The 20,293-nt window shown below is 34.5% G+C and overlaps 1 protein-coding gene across 13 annotated transcripts in view; it reads left to right on the plus strand.

The window, feature by feature from the left end:
• Positions 1 to 6,644: 6,644 nt before the first annotated feature.
• LOC126761354 (hepatic leukemia factor) overlaps positions 6,645 to 20,293 on the plus strand; it is a 66,633-nt gene continuing 52,984 nt past the window's right edge. For 4 of the 13 annotated variants that reach the window (XM_050477448.1, XM_050477449.1, XM_050477450.1 and 1 more), the window contains exon 1: positions 8,356 to 11,940. In XM_050477448.1, coding sequence (XP_050333405.1) covers positions 10,812 to 11,940 — 1,129 coding nt within the window. In that variant the 5' untranslated portion in view covers positions 8,356 to 10,811. Of the gene's footprint in view, positions 7,090 to 8,355; positions 11,941 to 20,293 lie in introns of those variants that run through there. The other 9 variants (XM_050477444.1, XM_050477446.1, XM_050477442.1 and 6 more) reach the window with 9 other exon arrangements.

Consider the following 20,293-nt stretch of genomic DNA (forward strand, 5'->3'; position numbering starts at 1 on the left):
CGGCAACGCTACAATCTCCGAGCAAAGTGTTCAAAACGGTCTATTAAAACTTATAACGGGTTTTTCAATAAGCGCGCTACAAAAGGTTTTTTTAAACAAAACAAAAAAGGGACATCAATGAAATACTTTATTCCTGTGAAACTACAGTCGATGCCAATATGTATGGAACTCGATTTCTTTTGGTTTTTAGTACGAAGTTCATCCATCGCCGGTGGCTTGACGTAGGCCCACAGGAAATAGTGCAACGGCATGAAATCGCCCGACCGTGGCGGCCAATTGACTGGACAATTTCGTGAGATAACACGTTCACTGAACTTGGTTTTCAATAAAAAGATTCAGACATTCGTTGTATTATCCAAGTCCATATCATCCAATTTGGGCCAAAGATATTCGGTAGCGATTCTCATTTTTGATCATCATGGAAGAAGTACGGCCCAATGACGCCGCCGGCTCATAAACCGCACCAAACCGTAATTTTTTCGAGATGTAATGGTTACTCATGGAGAACGTATGGATTGCTGTCTGAACAATAACGCATATTATTCTTATTGACGAAGCCATTCAGTCAGAAATGAGTTTCATCGTTGAAAATGATATTTTGATGAAAATCTCGATCAGTTTCAAGTTGGCTCTGGCCAATTCACGAACATATGTACGACGATTCTGGTGGTCAAGCGGTTTCAGTTCTGGCGTCAATGTGATCTTGTAAGAATGTAGGCCAAGATCAGTTCACAAAAATTCGCCACAACGACGTCACAGAAGCGCCCAACGATTGAGAACGACTTGTGAGAGACTGATTTGGGTCTTCCTCAATTGATAGCAGCAATATTATCGACACTACGGCACTTCGTGAATATTTTGTACTGGGCCTGTGAACTAAAATGTTTCCACTAGACGCTCAATTGTCTGACAGAACGATTATGACGACAATAAATTGGACGTAGCGCTCTCAAAGTTGAGGCCACTGACATCGAATTTCGGTAGAAAATTTTAATAATTTCGACTCGTTGTTGGATTGTGCCATATACCTTTTCATGATGAAGTGGCTAATCTTACTGAAGAGAAATGTTAAAAGAGCGGGCAAAAATATACCATCGTTTGCTGCCCCTATTGAAAAACCCGTTAGCTTTCATACAAACTGAACTATTAAAATCAAGATAAAAATTGTTGAGCTCTTTTATGCTACAAGAAGTGCATCTGTGAACTATATAATAGCTTTTGTTCAACCGAGGTTCACGTTTAGTTTTTGTTTTTCTAATATTTGCAGAAGTACTTTATTTATGGTTAATAATTTGCACCATCATCAGTATTTGATTTGCTCAAGTACTATAAGTGCATTGCTTTTTCTCTCACAAAAACTTGAAGAAAACGAAAATAATAGTATTATATACTACTTTCAAATATGTAGGTATTCGGGCAACATCACGATGACATACGACTATCGTGCACTCATACAAAAGCCTCTAGTAGCAATCGATCAACAACACGTCTCTGCTCTTCTCTATGCAGCTCAGAGCAATTGCTTTGAAATGAATTGCATTAAAGTAATTTCGAAAACACTTATAGGCGCTCTTTTCTATGTCCAAATACGTCAGCCAGTAGTTATTTGCACTACCGATCGTCAACTGCAGTGTATTTGTTTTCATATCCAACAGCCCCTGCGTATATTCACCAACATTTAAACACATTTACAGTTGCCGTAGAGATTGCTTTAATTGCCGTTACTGCCACACTCTGCTCAGCGCTGCAGTCACATTTGTTCTCACCGCTGCGTCACAGGCAACACCGCAGCTCGCACAGCCCGAAGCGTCGACGTTCTGGCTGAGTAGCCGATAGTGCGAGTACGGATGTTCATATGTGTTTGTGTGTGTGACTGTGGTTTGTGCCGTGGAGGAGGTGTGCTGAATGTGTCGGTTACACGTGCTTAGAACGACTGGCGCTCCCAGACAATGGGCTTTAGGTCACAGCGAAATCCACGTGACTTGCTGCGCCGACTGCGCTGCTGCGTGCTTTTGCGCTACAATGACGACGGTGTGCTGCCAACGCAAGCACCAGCATTAGCTCATTGCCATTGCTTTGCATTGCCGAAGCGCGTAGGTGAGTCGTGTGTGCGACGCTGTCTCTCTTCCACAAAGCGCTCGGCGCTCGTCGCGCGGCAGAGCCGTTGGCGCTGACGTTTATTGCTGCGCGTTTATTATTGTTATTTGTTTGGCTTTATGCTGGCTTGTTGCATTCTGTAATGTCATGTTATTTATTCGCACAATTTGTTGTTGTTATTGTGTTGTCAATTAGCCGCCACTGCAGTTTCGGTTTTGTGTTTTATATTTTTGTTTTTATATTTTTCTTTGATAAAAAATCGAAAATCCACATTGTCGTCATCGGCGCTCGAGTCTTATTCGGCTATTTCCATCTCACATGTGGTAGACACGTATCCGGCTCTGTTGGCCGTTTTAGCTCACGTTTGAAATGTGAGAATCGCGGAAAGAATGCCGTTAAGTATGTACGCGGCGCTTTCGTGCGTTTGTTTTTTGCGGAATTTTCCCTACATTTTTGATGAGTTTGTAAATGAGTTTGAAAGAAAACAATTTTTTATGCTGCCAATTTATTCACGTTGCAAGCTCCAAAGCCGATCGCACGTTAACGCTTCTCGAATTCTTTTGCAGCGCGTAGTCGATTGCGGCTATTTGTGTATTTTTTAGTTTTTACTTGTTTATTGCATTTATTTGTGCAAATGTACTTCTAATGTGGCGTCATACGTCATATATTTGTACATTCGTGGATCTATGTTTGTGTTGAAAGCGGTTTTCTCACACATAATTGGTGGGAATAGTTAAAACTAACGATCCACTTTTATTTTTAGTCTGATATTACTGTTTTTTTTCAAAGACGTCACTTTCTCTTATTGCATTAGACGTTGGGAACATAATAAAAGTAAACATTTGGTGGGAATTTAGTAGTTTATTTACAAGAGTATTACATTATAGACATTGTGTTTGTTGTTTAATTAGATAAGTTTACTCATATTGCCAGTCAGTTCTATATTAGACTGATATAAAAATAACATTTTCTGTATATTGTTTGTATATTCGCTAACAGCTTTTGATAATCTCGATCTAAATTCCCAGGAAATCTTCCTTTAAACCATTGGTTTAATCATTATGAAAGTATTTGGTGGATGTTTCAGCATATATTGGGTAGTCGAAAAAATCTTTTCGTATTTCTAATCAAACTTCACCTTTTTTACTTTTTTTATATTTATAGTATACTAATAAATAAATAAAAATATCTACCACTTTTTGCTATTTTTCCGCTAGAGACATTATGTCGTCAGTGTAAATCGAAATTTCGAAATTTCTAGAGCGGAAGCGAGCGAACCATGGTTGTGCTACACGAACGGATACAGCATCGTCTCCGTAAACTTTTTTTCATTAGTGGATTGCGTTTCAAAATATAGCTTTCCTTTTTTTTACAAAAATTTTTGAATAGCGAATTTCTTATTTTTGAACATCTGAATTTTTTTTTTTATTTGTCAAAAGAGCTTGAAATCTCACTTTTCTTACGCTATATGGTATGTCACAATTTGATTGGTAAAACTGGATATATACGACTGCAACGACATCTATTAACAAAATACGAAAAAACTTTTTCGACTACCCAATATTATACCATTTGGCTACAAACTTTTTATAATTTGGATCTGAATTCCTTCCGTTGAAACATTGGTTTAATAATTTGAAAGTTTTTGGAGATTCAAAATTTAAATATCTTCTATCAGCGGTAAAGTTTGGTGCACATGCAGTTACGAGCAATACCGGTCGGCTGTTTATGCACCTCAACTTGAGTACGCAGTAGTGTTTAGTGTTTAGAAATTTAATGTTTTAATATTTTGACTAAAGATCGTTTCTTTTTAAATCGCCATTTATTGATTTTATTATAATTTCCACCAATTTTTCGAACATGTTACGAGGAATATTTGTTCTTGGCTATCTTGTTTGTCCTGAAAGCTCATTCAAGTTTTTTGGGAGATCGGTTGCACAGATGCACAATATTTCAAATTCTCGATAATTTCAGAAATAGTTGATTTTCAACCTTTTTACTATTTTAGCCGTATGCTTTTTATCGGCACGTTCAAATACGATTTTTTGGCCGATTGTATCCAGGGACAAATTCAGGCAAATATTTATGTTTGTAAAATATTAAGAATGTCTGCCTTTCTCATTATTCCGGAATATTTCATGTATCGTGACGACGTTTTTCCAAAAAATTCAATTAAAAATCGTGGTTTCACTTTCTTAGGCCCAAAATAATCTTTCAACATGGAGCTTCGTTGGGTCGATGAGAATAATATGACTTTATTTCAACGATGCAAAGTAACGTCTGACTTTTCATTTCGATTCAGAAAAACCCGTCTTCAATCCTCAACTAATTTTATTGACAGAACTGGGCTCGATTATCATTGATTTTTTTTTAAACGGGCGTGGTTTCTTCAACGGTTTCTTAACAGAAGAATTAACACAATATTTTTCGGTTTGGCCGTCCATTCACATGGTTGGCGGTTCATCAATTGAATGTTTTTATTAAGCAGAAATTTTCGAAATATCCTGTTCGACCACCAGAGTTACAGATTATTCCTTTTTGTACTTTATTGATTTTTGGCGTAGACACTCACGATTTTATTATGGCAACATGCAGCTTTGATGACAGCCAAATGATTACGTTGAGTTCCTTTAGTTTAAGGACGAGTAAAGTTAAATTTTGAAAAAACAGGTCAACTTCTCCAATTGGTCCTTTCAACTGCTAGTGGGCTCTTTCCACAAAAAAAAACTCGGCGTCTAATTTCAATTATCGAAGCACTTTGAAGTTAACTGAGAATGTTTTAACATTCATTTTTTACAACATGCTGTTTATCCGAAAGAGCGTAGGCTTTTTTTTTGGGACATTCAAGAAGAAAGCATGATATAATCTAACTCATCGTCTACCAGAAAGAACTAGTCAACCGTTGAAAATTTAAAATTGAATAATAATCCTTCGCAATAAGTTTTATTGAAAAACTCCGGCAACGTCGACCCCATCAGTTGTTGTCATTATTTTAAGCCTAATATTTTATAATTTTGCAAATGGCAAATAATTTTAAAATCCACGATTGCGTTATAAGTTCAGACGTCAGACATAGACTTTTAAATCTCAATTCTATACTGAAGTAATTTTGGAAAAAGTTGTTTCAACATTTGTTAGGTCGTTAATGTGCAGTTACTACTCTTCAGTTTAATTTTTTGTGTCATGTGTCATATAGTGTTGAAAAGAGATTTTAATCTTCAATTATCAAAAAAAAAAAATAATTCGGGGAAGTTTGAAAATGACAGGGAAACAAGTTTGTTCAAAAATGACTGAAAAAACAGTCCGGCATTCATCTATCCACTACCGCACAGCGTGGGTCAATTACTTTAATAATATTTTATGAATTTTGTACACAAATGGCGAATAATTTCAGAACCTACGATTGCCTAACCTTAAAGTAAATCAGAAGAAAGACATAAAATTTTAAATCTAACCTACTATACTATATGTATTTCCCATTACGAACTCAGCCCTATGTAAGGATAGAGTTTGAGAAGACTTAAATTAAATTGTATTACTTTCAACTTTATAAAAAATATTTAATTTCAAATTTGTTCAGAAATTATATGTAGTTTATTTCAATTAATTTTCGCTTAATGAATATCTTCGTGACCGTTACAATCACACCAGTTGCTGCGTGTTTCAGTATTTCAGTGATTTGTGTGCGCATGAGCACAACGAGTGGCCAGTGATATCGCCTGCAACACGGCAAATCCAAAGCCAACAAAAACACCAACACTAAAGCACATAAATACATTAATGTACTCGTATGTGTTGGAAACAACCCCCAAATGCAAAAGGCACGCTTTCGAACTGATTACGGACAGCCTCTTTTGCATATTATTTGTTGTACTTTGCACGGCTGTCTTGTTATTGCACTCATGCTATGTCTGTCCTATGCGTTGCTATGCACACGCTGCTCTTCAATATGCTACCATACCCTACTTACATAGCTATTTTGCAAACGCTTATTAGACGATATAGTTGCTTTTCGCAAATTATTCCATTTGTACAGTGTGTCACAGAAATATACAGACATACATGCATATATACACATGTTTACTATATATGCCTAGCTGTTGTTTTCTGTGCATTCTAATGCAATGAGCGCTTTGCTTTTGCCGCTGCGCTCGTACAAATGTACACGCCATACAAATGTACGTACAAAAGCGCCCTCATCATCCCGCCACCGCCTCACTTAGCTACCCTTTCATAGGGCTCAATGATTTTTTTTTGCTTTTCTTCGGTTCTTATTTGTTTGTTGGAGCAAAGTGGCGCTCACGTTGTACGGCCGCATGCTAGCTGGTAACGCTGCCGCTGATGTGCTGCTGCCGCGCTGCGCTTTGGGTGGCTTGCAGTTGCACTGCGCTGCTTTGGCGCTCCAGTGCTACAGTGCTCCAGCGCTCTGTTCTACCCTGCTGCCCGCGTACCAGCTCGGCGGCTGCGTTGGCTGCTTGCCGTTGACGGTCGCTGCTTGCTGCCTTGCCAGGCTGCTAGCCCGCCTGGGTGACTACGACGAGCCAGTGCTAGTGCTGAGGCCGGCATTTGGTCGTTTCGCGTTCACTTTGACGAATTGACATACGGTAGTTTGGCCGTTTAGCGGAAAATTAAATCGCGGAAAACACAAGAAACTTTTGCTTGACAAATATTCAAGTGCCGTCGCCAATTATGATCGGCCGAATGTGTTGAGACGCTCGAACATAAACGTTCTCGAAACAAACGAGTGTGTGTGTGTGCATTTGTGCACTGTTTAGAAATCTCGAAACTTGCATAGAAGTGCTGGCTTGACTAAGCAACCGGTCAGCGGTGGAAACGTTTTATGTAAAATATCAAATATATCATTTAGAAAAGAAAGAAATGCATACATCTGAATATCGCCAATGCGATTCAGTGGAAATGTAATTATGTAGTGTGCTCGAAATGTAATTCCCAGAATTTCGTGTGGAATAAATTATAATCTGTGGAAATAGTGTGAGTGATTTTCGTGCGAATTTTACAAAACTGTGGATAACGCTTGAAAAACGGAAAAAATACGAATTGCTTTGTTTAGCCGCTTGGATGTGGAAATACGTAGTATTGAAAAATAAAAAAAAATTTAAAACTAATTGAAAAAAGTATTGAAAAAAATTTTAAAAATATATTGAAAAAATACCGAAAAAATTGTTGAAAATTTTTGATAATAATATTCGAAAATTTTGATAAACGATTTTGAAAAATAATTTGAAAAAAGAAAAACAATAGATATTCAAACTGAAATGATTTTGTTTATCAAAACACAATAATATTTGATATTATGAAAATTTTTGTTCATGGTGTGAAAGTTTAATAAAAATTCACTGAAATAAAACTAATTTTTTCGAAAACTGAAAAACATGTTTTGGAATTTAAAATGAAAATGTAACTAAAACGCTCTGTGAAAAATGGCAATATTCTTAATATGTACAACACATCTTGTGCAGTATTTAAATAAAATTTTGAACAGTATTTAAAATACTGTTTCAATAAGAATAAACAAAAAAAATTAAAGAAAAAGAAAAGTAAAATATTAAAGAAGTTATTTTCCATTAAAATTTGTACAAAAACATATTTTGAAACATTATAAATTTTATTTGAAAAGTCACATCTGTTTCGTAATTGAAATACAAAGCTAAAACTCTCAATTGCTAAAGTGTAAAAAATTTAGTCATAGTAAAAACAAGATAAACTGAAAATAATGTTCGAAGTTTTTTTAATTTAAAATTTTAGTTCGAAAAATTACAAAAAGTGTAAAAGATACTTAGAAAGTAAAAACAAATTTTTTCGAAAACAATGTTCGAAATTTCTTTACTTTCAAATTTTTAGTTCGAAAAATTACAATAAGTGTAAGCAAATACTTAGAAAATGTAAAAGCAATTTTTCGAAATTTTCGATATTAAATTTCGAAAATAAAATTTCCAAACTTCTAAAAAAAAATTCAATATTTATACAACGAAAACATATTTTTTCAATACTTAATAGTGAGAGAAACAGATAATAATCAAAACAAGAGCAAAATAAAATTTTCGAAAATAATATGCGAAAGTAATATTCATAAATAAATGCAAAATATTAAAAAATCATAAGCACTGCTTTTTCAAAAGTGTAAAAAATATATAATAAAAGTAAAACAAAAATCAAATTTAAGCCTAAAATTTCGAAATTAGTTTTCGAAAATACAAAAATTTAGTGTTTTAAATTTTGATAATAATATTCGCGCAGCAATTGAAAAAATAAAAATAAACTAAATATTTAGTGAAAAAGAAAAACTATTTTCAACTCTCGAGCGGGCAAAAAATAATAATAATAACAAAAGCAAATCGAAAACTTGATATTTTTGAGCAAACGACGATCACACACAAAATAGCAAAGCTAGAGATCAACTTCGTAACTTAACTTAAATTTTCATCGCTGGAACGACACAACTTCATATAGGGAATTGAGTGCAATTATTTAATTTGCATATCATCCACCTCTTAAGTTATGGATCGTATTTGGAAAAAGTTTTTGCTTTGCTTTGTTTTATGTTCAGCGTTAAGAAAATGCAAATAAGCAAACACACATACATACATTCATATATAGAATCATATATACAAACATGTTGAAACTAATATAAGCCATTATATCATATCGGGGTGCATAAATCATACAACAACAACTCATCCGAAATACATTTTTCAAAAGGCCCATTTCAGATATGCGTCACTTCATTTAAAAAAAGTAAACAAGATGATTTGCAATTAGTAGTTCAGTGAAGAGCGAAGCTGCAACGTGACCGCAACTACGACACTTTTTATCGGTTTTTTTTTTTGTTTTTGCGTTATATATACTACTCAGCCTACTCGCTTGACGATCGCTTGAAGCAGATATACACGCTCGCATAGGCAGATTTTTATATTGCTTTACAAACAATACATTTTTTATTTATTTGTAGCGTGATTTACTGTTTGTTGTGGTTTTCGTTGTTTTTGTACCTTGTGAAACGAATCATCATTCTTTATAGACTTAAAAGTATAATTATAAATGTGGAGAAAAGTCAATTAGAACACCTCACATGGAAAGGCACGCGATCACTTCGGATTGTAGGCTTTTTCATGAGAACACTGTGGGTGGCTTGTGAAATTCACAATGAACTTTTTATGGGTTTGTTGTTGCAGTTGCTTGAAAAATTGCTAAGTTTAAAAGTCTTAAAAAAATATCTTTAAAAATCTTGAAAAAATTCCATTTTAACAAGTTTTAACAGTTTTTGGTTCAATTTAAGCACACAAAAATTTTAACGCCACTATAACCTTTACCAAAGCAATTCAGAGCTTTCTACATTTATTTAGTACAAGCAAAAGTGGTTAACTGCAAATCATTTCATGATTTATAGAAGTTACTCTTATCTTGGACTGTTATATAAATTTTTACTGCAACTGAAATAAAACAAAAAAATGTTTTCTGAGCTTTTAAGCTCGTTGAAAGCCTTGCGAGCTTTCACTTCTTTGTAAGAGCGTTAATAAAATTAAATTACGGCAGGTATTAAGTGTTAAAGGGCTCAACTGAAATTTATTATGAACGCTGTAAAATTAGTCAAAGCTTTTAAAGCTCTTTCCTTGTTATTAAATGAAAAAGCTTCGTATAAAATTTATTATTAAATCCGTTTATGAGTCTATAAGTTTATTTTATATGAAAAATCGCTGTTTCATTAAGCCTGAGAGTCTTACTAAGACAATTAAATTTAAATATAGAATAATAAAAGCTTCATGTAACATATAAAAGCTCAAGTTTATCTAAAAAAAAATCAAAAACCCATAATATAAACTCTTTGTGAGTCATGAAATGATTTATACAATGCCATAAAGCCTAATGTGATTCATTTGCTAGGGTACAAGTTGATCTAAATATTTTTCTTATTTTGTTATATTTTTAAAATTGAAGTTCTAATTTCTCTTCAAAAGTTGCGGTTACGTTCAAACCTAATCATTGAGTCATTATAATAAATTATACTAACATTAATTTGTTTCCAAAATATTGCATAATGGTCTAATATTCATCAACCATAAACCAAAAACATCGTTTCACACCGCTTCATAAATTTCCAAATAAAAGCGCCTGCGGGTAGGCTACACAAATTCAAAGCATACACATAAACCCCTAACACACATGAAAGTTTCAGTGCTTCTTATTTCATTATTCACACTTATTTCGTGGCTTGTGGCGTAATTTAATTATGTGGCAACACTGTTGGTCAATTTCTAAAATTTTCTAATATAAGAAACAAAATTATAGCACATGATTCCAGATGTGAGCAGTGTGATAATACAACCAATTTAAAAAGCACTTAAAAAACATAAAGCAAAAGTGAAAATAAATCGCTAAAAAGCAAATAAAAACAAAGGAATAATAAAGTAAATTTGCGTACCTTCGCCCTACAAATTCACCGTGAAAAATGTGCGAGCCGCGTAGGCGTATACGCAACCTCAACTCTGGTTTACAACTACTAGTGCGCGCGCGTCTTATTGGCGCTCTAATAGTTTGCAACACTTAAATACTGCGTGTTACAGAAAAAACAACAACAATAATAATAATTATAACAACCAAAACTTGTGTGTTGGCTTAAACATTTTCGGTTGCTAACTTAAGGCACACTTAGAGCTCACAGTCGCCGTCGGTTGCGCACAACAGCCACAGCCAACATGACGTCGCAGACGAGCACTTGCAACAGCTTCTTCCAGGAGCATGCAAACAGCGCGCTGAATCAATATTTTCAGCAATTGAATTCGAATGCCGCTGCTGCTATGAGTAGCAGCAACAACAGTGATAGCAGCGCCAATGAAGGCGGCAGCAGCATGACCAGCTCATCGATGGAGGGAAATCGCAGCAGCGTTAGCAGCATTGATTCGTCGAAATCGGTGAATAGTAACGGTAATGGCAGCGCAGCAGCACAATGGAACAATATGCAGCAACAACAGGCGCAACAGCAACAACAGCAGCTGCAGCAACAGCAGCAACAGGCGCAACAGCATCAACAGCAGCAGCAGCAACATCATCATCATCAGCAACAACAACAACATATGCATCATAACCAGCAACAGCAAAACTCACACCAGCCGCAGCAGCAGCAAGCGCAGCAGCAGCAACAACAACATAACCATCATCAGCATCAGCAGCAGCAACAACAAACACAACAACACCAACAGCAGCAGCAGCAACATACACAGCAATCGCATCACCAGCACCATCAGCAGCAGCAGCAGCACCAACAACAACAGCAGCAACAGCAACAACAACAACACTCCCACCAACAACAACAACATCAGCATTCCGCAGTGGCAGCCGCCCACAACCAATTGTCCGCACTTAGCCAAACACTCACACAAAATTTGGCCGCCGCCGCTGCCGCATCCAATGCCACCGCCAACACCAACCCACACTCGATCTTCGGCTCCGGCAATTTCCATTACAAAACCAACAACTCATGGACAATACCCACCTTATCCTGCTACCAGCGCCTCTACAATGAAAACCAGCAACATTACCATCGCCAATTTGGCAATGGTGGCGGCAGCGGTGGTGGCAGTGGTGGCTCTAGCAACGGCGGTGTTGGCGCCGGCGGTAACTCCTCCGATTCGCAAGCTCTGTCACAGGTCTCCGGCGGTGGTGGCGGTGGCGGTAACAACAATTTGGGCAGCTGCAATGCAAACGCTGCTGCAGCATCCGTTCAACATGTTGCTAACGCTGTGGCGGCCGTTGTCATGGCCAACGAGCAGCATCAAAGTCATTTGAACAGTTTGAAGGCGCGCTTTCAGGCACCCGGCAATGCAGGTAAATACCGAAGGAGCATTTAACAAAATTATATTTACTATAAATTATTTTTTCTCCGCTTGAATTGCTTTTCTAATATCAATTTTAATGCTTAAATTGCTCTCTGAATGTACATGCACTCGCTCTCTCGCTTGCGCTGCGAGCGATGAGCGTCTAACAGCTTCTAGCGATCATTAGATTTGTATTGCGCTCTCAATTGCAATCTCTAGAACTGCATTCTCGTGCAGTTTACGCTGACTGCGCTGTCGCAGTCGCCGCCCGCTGTGGCTGTCAGCGTTGCATTTTAATTAATCAGCCGTTACTCACCTTTTTCCCCACGTGATCCGTATTTGATATTGCATTTGCGTTTGCACGTACGCTCCTATACACAAATATACTTATACATAGGTATATCTGTCTATAATATATATATATATATATGTATATACATATATATAGTATATACTATAATTACCCATGAACAAACAAATATCACTTGACTAGCTGGCGCTCTTTAGCTGCGGCATTTAATTGTTGAATCTGAAATATCCAATTTTCGCTCGCAGTGTTATACAGAGCGGTTTTATGACGCACTTATGTTAGCTTATGCGAGCTGAAGCTGAGAATTTATAGCGTATACTTAGCCATATACTTACATACATATATGTATGCACATGTGTAATATACATATATATATAATAGCTCTTCCGCTCATACATGTGCCGTGATAATGACCGCAACACCTTGGCATTCAATTATTTTTGCAAAGTGTTTTCAATGCATAATTGTATTACTAGACTACTCTAATTTTAGCATAAATGTATGTAATCATAATTTGATTTAAGCTTAACGTCTATGTGATTTAATCGTAAATTTTCTATTTTGATATTGAAAAATATTGTAGTAATCGGCGGTTTGTTCTTTTATGATGACTGTTAGATTTTTAGCATTGCGATTGGGCCTCCGAGTTAAGGACGAATTATACCTTGTTGGCTAGAAAACCTGCTTTTTTAAAAGGTGAAAGCTTGAATACTACGCTCAGTGGCGAAAGAATTTCATTGAAGCTATAATAATTTTTTTGATGATCCAAGTTAAGAGGAGGGAAGGTGGCTACCGGACAATGGTGGTAGGGCATTGGCGACACGGCCTTATACTACAAATCATAGCGCCCTTACATAAAATTTTTAAAGTAACGAATAATATTTTCTCAATCTGTACACTTCTTCGCATTCGTGATATAAGAACGATGGAGAAACCAAAGAAAATGTAAAAATTAAGAACTTTTGAAAAAATAAATCGATTTTTGCACTTTTTTGTTGCTCACTCTTTGAAGCAAAAATTTTCAATATTTTTGCCAAATTTTAGTACGGATTCTTGAAACATGCATCTATGTGACTCTGCACAAAATTAAAAAAAAAAAAACGATTTTTCTGATTTCACAACGTAGAACCCTTCTTTAATCTGCTTAATCTTCTACATGCGTTTTAAGGGGGTTACGCGTTTTCGTGAATTTTTAAGATCCATATTATTTAATTAATAAACTGTAAAAAATGTGCACTTTATAGAATTTAATTTACTTTAATAATTGGGGATTAATTTTTGGACATTTTGAATCCCATGGATAACGCAGCCGATCTCTTGGAATACCTCCAACAAAAGCTGCCTGGCGATCAGAAGTATTTCTCTGCTTGAAAATACAAAAATTAAAAAAAAAAGGATTATACTTAAAAAATCCATACTAATAGAGACTAGTCAAAATTTTAATTTTTCACAAAATTTCGGCTTTCCAAATACAAATTTTCTAGACTTATCAAAGAATATAAAAAACACAATTTTTTGAATTTTCAAAACCTTCACAATCCTTTTAATCAGCTGACCGCTTTAATTTTCTGATCCCTTCCATCTTTATTATCTAAAAATAATTTGGATCAAACAGGAATAATTATTTTAGAAGAAATAATAAATAATCAAACTGTTATCAATAAGGAACAATGTACATTGCTATCTGCATTCATCGTTGATACAACCGTGAAGGTTGTAAAAATAAGAAAAACACCGCTGGACAAGAGAAGACACAGTTATGGCTAGATTAGAGATATCTTAGCTTTGTGTGATCCTCTAAAAGTCAAAGTTTTCGACATTCTAGATAAGTATATCTCTATGTATGTATTTATATATACATATTCTATATACATACTCTACTCAATATATATCTACTCTAGATATATATCAACTCTCGTTGATATGGAGAGTAATTTTCTGTAACGAAAAAGCATATAAGAAGAGTTTTTTTCGGCGAGCTCTTTATCGGCACGAGAAAATATCACAGTCCATAATTGTTTATTCATAAAGTTTAAAAATATGAAATACTTGTAAAAAATTATATAACTGCTGAAAGTGATTTTAGTAATATTCTATTCCATACCTTTCTTCTTCGACGGAAGTCATTCTTATGTGACTATAACGTTTTACTTCCTTATCAGCCCATCATTCTGAATCAATTAACAGTAATAATGAGTAGACAGTGAAGAGACTCGCTTTACATTTTCACGTATCGCATTTACAGTTTCTTCCACTAATTAATATTTATTTAGAATATTTTTAGCTGCTTCCGAGTAGCCGCAATGCATGTGTGTTTGTGCTATACTTAGGTGCTTCTGTTAAATGAAATGGTTCACTGATTAGTCGAATAGAGCAAGAAGCGGAACTTTTCTGGAAATTCGTCACATTTAATGCACTATCCGTCACGGCAGGATTTGCCCATTTGCAAATGTCGTAAAGTTATGGAAACGGCAAAAACAAAAATCGTAAAAAGATGGTTCGGTCGGAAGGTCCGTATTTAGTAATAATGTATAATGGTAGTCAATGAATGACAATAATGAATTGATGAACGAAAACGTAAGTGTATGAAAGGTGAATTTCAGTAGACTATACACATCAGATGCATGGCGTAACATTTGCGAGGAGAAGAAAAAATTAGAAAATTTATTTCAAAAAATATTAAATTGGAAATTACAAAAAAAAAACAGAAAATTTTAAAAATATACCAGATTTATAAAAAAATGTGTTAATGTTAAAATTGAAATAAAAACAGAAAATAAAAAACTTTTAAAAATATAGAAATAGAAAATTTTTAAGAATATATATAAAATTTATAAAAATGGTAAATATAATATTTAATAAAAATTTTAAAATAAAAAAATTATAAAAATTTATAAATAAAAAAAAATAAATATTTATTATAAAAATAGAAAATATAGTAAAAACATTAAACAAATACGGAAATAGAAAAAATTAAAAAAAGATAGAAAACAAAAATTTATGAAAAAAAAAAAATTAAATTTATAAAAAATAGAAAATAAAAGCTTTATAAAAAACTAAAAGTTGAAAATTAATAAAAAAAAAACATAAAATAAAAAATTTATATAAAATGTAGAAAATAAAAAAATTGTTTATTTAAAATGTTTTTTTTTTATGTTTTTTATAATTTTTTTGATTATACTATTTTTAATTGTATATTTTCCATGAAAAAAAATGTTTATTTTCTATTTTTTTAATAAATTTTGCTATTTTATACTTTTTATAAATTTTTAAAAATATATATATAAAATTAATAAAATATAGAAAAACCAAAAATGTATCAAAAAATGTAAACTAAAAAATTTACAAAAAAATCGAAAATCGGCAATATAAAATTTATAAAAAATTGATAATGGAATTTTAGTTAGGAAGTGAGTCTACTATATTTGAGCTTAGGTAAAACATTGCCCTTACAACGCTCGCAATTCATTTGCATTTTCACGGCAAATAAAAATGTCAATTATAAAGCACTAATGCTAAGACGCTAAGAATGGCATATGAATGTTATACATATGTACCTGTACATTTGTATATTACTACTTCATACCCAATTTGACTTGCAAATGTGCAGTTCGAGACTGTATGGTTTTCAATATGCGAGAATGAAAGAAGCGAATGAACTTAAAAAAAAATACTAAAAAATCTAAACAAATGTGATTTCAATACATATATTGATTGTATATTGTCTAGATGGTGAAGAAAAAAGTAAATAAATTATATAAAAATCTAAATTATTTTTTAGGCTCAATTTAATTTTTTCAATATCAAAAAATACATAAATTTCTGGCAAATTTTTATTTCTCTTATAATATGCAAAAGACTAAATATTATTATAAGCCGGTGGCTCCATGACGAACCCCTTAATGTATGTACATATATTTTTTTATTTTCGTACCCACCAAAGCCTCATATGAGTAATGCTTGTTCGCTAAACATGAGCCTACTACCTTAAATGTCACCGTTTTTGTTATTGTAAGTGCTTGTTTGTATTTATTTTTTTATTTTTTGAGGATTCTGTCACTGCAAATGCATTTTGGCAGAAGCGCGCGAATGCATTGACCAGCAATGCCAGCCACCTGAGCTAACAAAATGACCAACGCCGGCAAAAAATTCAAAAGCGATATGAACAGCATATGGGCTCTCGCAGAAGAAAGGCTGTGCCATAGAACGGCGCACTGTAGGCTATCGATGCCTTTTGGTTCGGCATATGTTGGTATATTCTAACGAGATTTTGTTTGTGATTTTTTCATGGCATAATTTGGTATTTGCTGCTGTTTAGGCTTCTCTCGGTTGATGTATTAAAATGCATCAATATGATTAGTTACTTTTCAAATTGAAATTCTGCTTCAATGCAAGCTTTTCTAGCCGCTGATGTGCCGTTGACAATTTTGCGGTTATTAGAAAAATTGCAACTAAACTTTTATATGCATGCATGTATAGGTCTGTGTGCATACTTTTAATTATTTATAGAATAGGGTAACAACGGTTAATCAATAAGATTAAATCTATTACAAATAATTGATTGAAAATTAGCTGTGAATACATAGCTATATATTTATAGTGTGTGAGACATTATATTTACCAAGTTATTCATAGCTTTGTCGTTAAGCATAGTTCATAAATTTAACGTATAGTCACAGAATAAAGTTACCACAGTTCTAAAATTAGAAAAAAATCAATATTAGAAATTGCACTGTAAATATATAAAGCTAATTGGCAAATAATGTCATTCTACATAAAGCACCGGTGGATATAGCCGGCAGATTGAGTGCTGTGATGGTTGCTATGAGACTCCGGGAAGCTGGATACATTAAGAATCGCAGAGAGAGAGATGTTCCAAAATCCGCTCTAACATAAATTGCATTTCTGATAACTTGCATCACAGCACCTATTCCCAGCGGCATCTTATCCATTTACATATCTTCGAAAAGGACACTTATGTATATCCACTTATAGCCGGATTTGCTGGAAAAGAAGCTCAGTGAGTTATTTTAATGGATGGATACCAGCTCAAGAGTAAGATTAGAGGAGGAGTCTCAGCCAATTTAGCCACTCTAGTGTATTTTAAGCAGCAAATATACTTCTCCAAAGTGCAGCTTCTTTTGGCGAGGTATGCATCTACTTCAAAAATAGCAGCACAAGGCGTCTTTAGATATCCAAATGGGTTTTTTCTTGGCCCCACGGGATATCAGCTTATTTACCTAACGTAACCTATCATTTTAGAATTTAAGTTTTACGTCTTCAAACTCTGTCAACATGTTCTGGATTTCCTGTATTAGTCCGAACTTTCTACACCAAAGTTTTAGTAACCTTCACATATACAAAAGATTTCTTACAAGAACTTTATTTTAGTCGGTCAGTTTGTATGACATCTATGAAATTTGATATATAAGTTCGATCAGTTTAATTTTTTATAGATTACAAAACCTTTGCCTTGAACAATAGTCATGCCAAATTTCGTGAATCTATCTTGACAATAAAGAAAGTATTTCATACGGGGACTGTAGTTAGATGGTTCAGTTTGTATGGCAGCTATATGCTATACTGGTCCGATCTGAACAATTTTTTCAAAACTTGCAAGATTGCCTCAGATAATAATCCGTGCCGAATTTCGTGAAGATATCTCATCAAATGAAAAAGCTTTCCATACAATGTCTTCATTCCGATTATTTTGTTTGTATGACAGCCACACGCTATAGTGATCCAATATGGGTAGTTCCGATGGTGGTATCGAAATAACTTTTTTCAATGAGCTCAAATTCGAACTTCAAAAGAAAATATTGCGATTTTGGAAGATAACTTCGTAAAAAGAAGAACATAAAATTTTACTAATGGTTCAATCTCTCAAAAAAATATTAATCCAGTACACAGTTGATTTCCATATTTCACTTCATTTCTTTTTGTCTTCTTTATTTTGATCGATTACTGATCACTTTCGTTATACCTTTGGCTGTTTGTTGTTGCTGATAATATAATAATTGGCCCCAGCTTGACACTTATGGTCATTTGAATGGCTCAGATGGCAGTTCAGCTGCTAAACGTGGCTGCAGGCACTAACTGGTTCCTTTGTTACCATATTGGCTATAAAGAAAATTAACAAAAATAATAAAAGCCATTTATAAGAGTATGTGTGTATGAAAATACCTATAAATATTTGTATGTTAACATTTTTGTTGGATTTCCCGCGCGTGTCGCTTATGCTTTTTGTTATCTCTGAAATTTATGAAACTTTCATTTCATTTCTGGCTTATCTGCATGCATACACTCTTTGTTTTGACTACTAGCTCTTTTTGGCACTTTTGACCGGCCAAGACCTGCCCAATGCAGGTGAGAGGACATGACTGACTGCACTCTGCGCTGACTATACTCTGAGCTCAACTTGCACCCAACGAGTCGAGCGTTCATTTCGTACTAACAACAACAAAGCCGGGGGAAGGTCACAAGAAGAGAGCTAAACTATAAAAAACATATAAAAAGCGAATAAGTCAAAATTTTTAAATATTCAAAAATTGCTTTTTTGTGGCCTCATCTTTTGATTCATTTTTATTACTGCATAACCAAAATTAGTAAAGAGAGAAATTCAAAATTTAACGGAAAGCAACAAAAATGCTTCACTACCAAAAAGAAAGGTGAAGCCAAATGGCAGGCTTAAGTAAAAGCATCGCATGCGAATGAGGTGTCAAAGCAAAAGTGCCAAAAATAAATATATGCATTTTCGTATTATTTGAGTTTTATCCGCCATAAGGAAGTGAACGCTGGTGAGTCTGCGTGGTTGGCGGCGACTTGCGGCAGCGCCTACAGCGCAAGCATTGTTGCTGTCTCCGAATTTCGGTTGGTTTTGCTGGCTTGAGGGGCTGGCAAGCTCACAACTGGTCGGCGTCAGCGCTGCGCTGCGTCGCTGCGGTTTGAAGCAGGGCAGGTCTGCGGCGGTCACTGCGCAGCTTCGTTGTTTTTAGGTTTTTTGTTTTGGGTGTTACAACTTTCGGCTGAATTTTTGTGTAGCTTTTTTGGCTGCTTAACTCATATTGTACTCGTCTTATTGTCTTGTTTCTTTTGTTTACTTACAGTTGCCAGTTTTTTGTAACCGTGTTTTTTGGCTGTCTGCATAGTCTTATACTTTCGTTTGTGGCATTGTTGTTGCTGTAATGCTTTCGATTTCATTTGTGATCTATAGCTTGTGATCTTCAAGTCGAGTTAGCAACGGCGTTAAAGTTGTGGTTAATATATGTTATTATTTGAGATTGGTTTTTTCCCGCTTTATTGTGTGAGCTTGAATGTTTTTAGAGGCTGTCATTTTATGTATCATTGTTGTTGTTGCTAGCAGTATTTTTCGTTCATGTTAAGTCATAATACAAGTACATATTTTTTAATCAAATCCCGACTTTAAGTACGCCTATCTGTATATACGTGAACTACAAATTAATTTAATCCCTCAGCCGAAGGCCCTGTCGCTAGTGCTGTTATATTTTATAGATAGTATAATTATTCATAATTGTATTTCCTTTAATAAATAAATAAATAAATACGTGAACTAGTCCCTCAGTTGCGGCTATAACCGCGTAAGCGGTGTCTACGCCAATAAGGAAGAAGTCCCTCAGTTTTTGGCAAATCGATCTGGAATTTTGCACACGTCCTTTTCTACCCAAGAAGCTGCGCATATGGCAAAATCGATAACGGATCATTATAGGATATAGTTGCCAAACAAAATGTCCGATAAAATTCAAGTCCAGGTGTGGAAAAATTTTTTATTGGACAAGATATCTTCACAAAATCCAATACATATTATTTTCTAAGATAACGCTATAATCTTTGAAGAAATTGTTAAAATCGGTCCATTATAGCAAGCAGCGGCATACAAACTGACCGATCAAATTCATTTTTATGATCTTTTTATACATTTTCAATACAATATAAATGCACCTGTGTAGGGTATTATCGATTCGATGCAGCTGTATTTAGTATTTTTTCTCATTTTCTCAAAATATTGATACACTATATTTGGACTTCTTGAAAA

This window comes from Bactrocera neohumeralis, chromosome 6, assembly GCF_024586455.1.
Source record: "Bactrocera neohumeralis isolate Rockhampton chromosome 6, APGP_CSIRO_Bneo_wtdbg2-racon-allhic-juicebox.fasta_v2, whole genome shotgun sequence".
Taxonomy (NCBI): Eukaryota; Metazoa; Arthropoda; class Insecta; order Diptera; family Tephritidae; genus Bactrocera; species Bactrocera neohumeralis.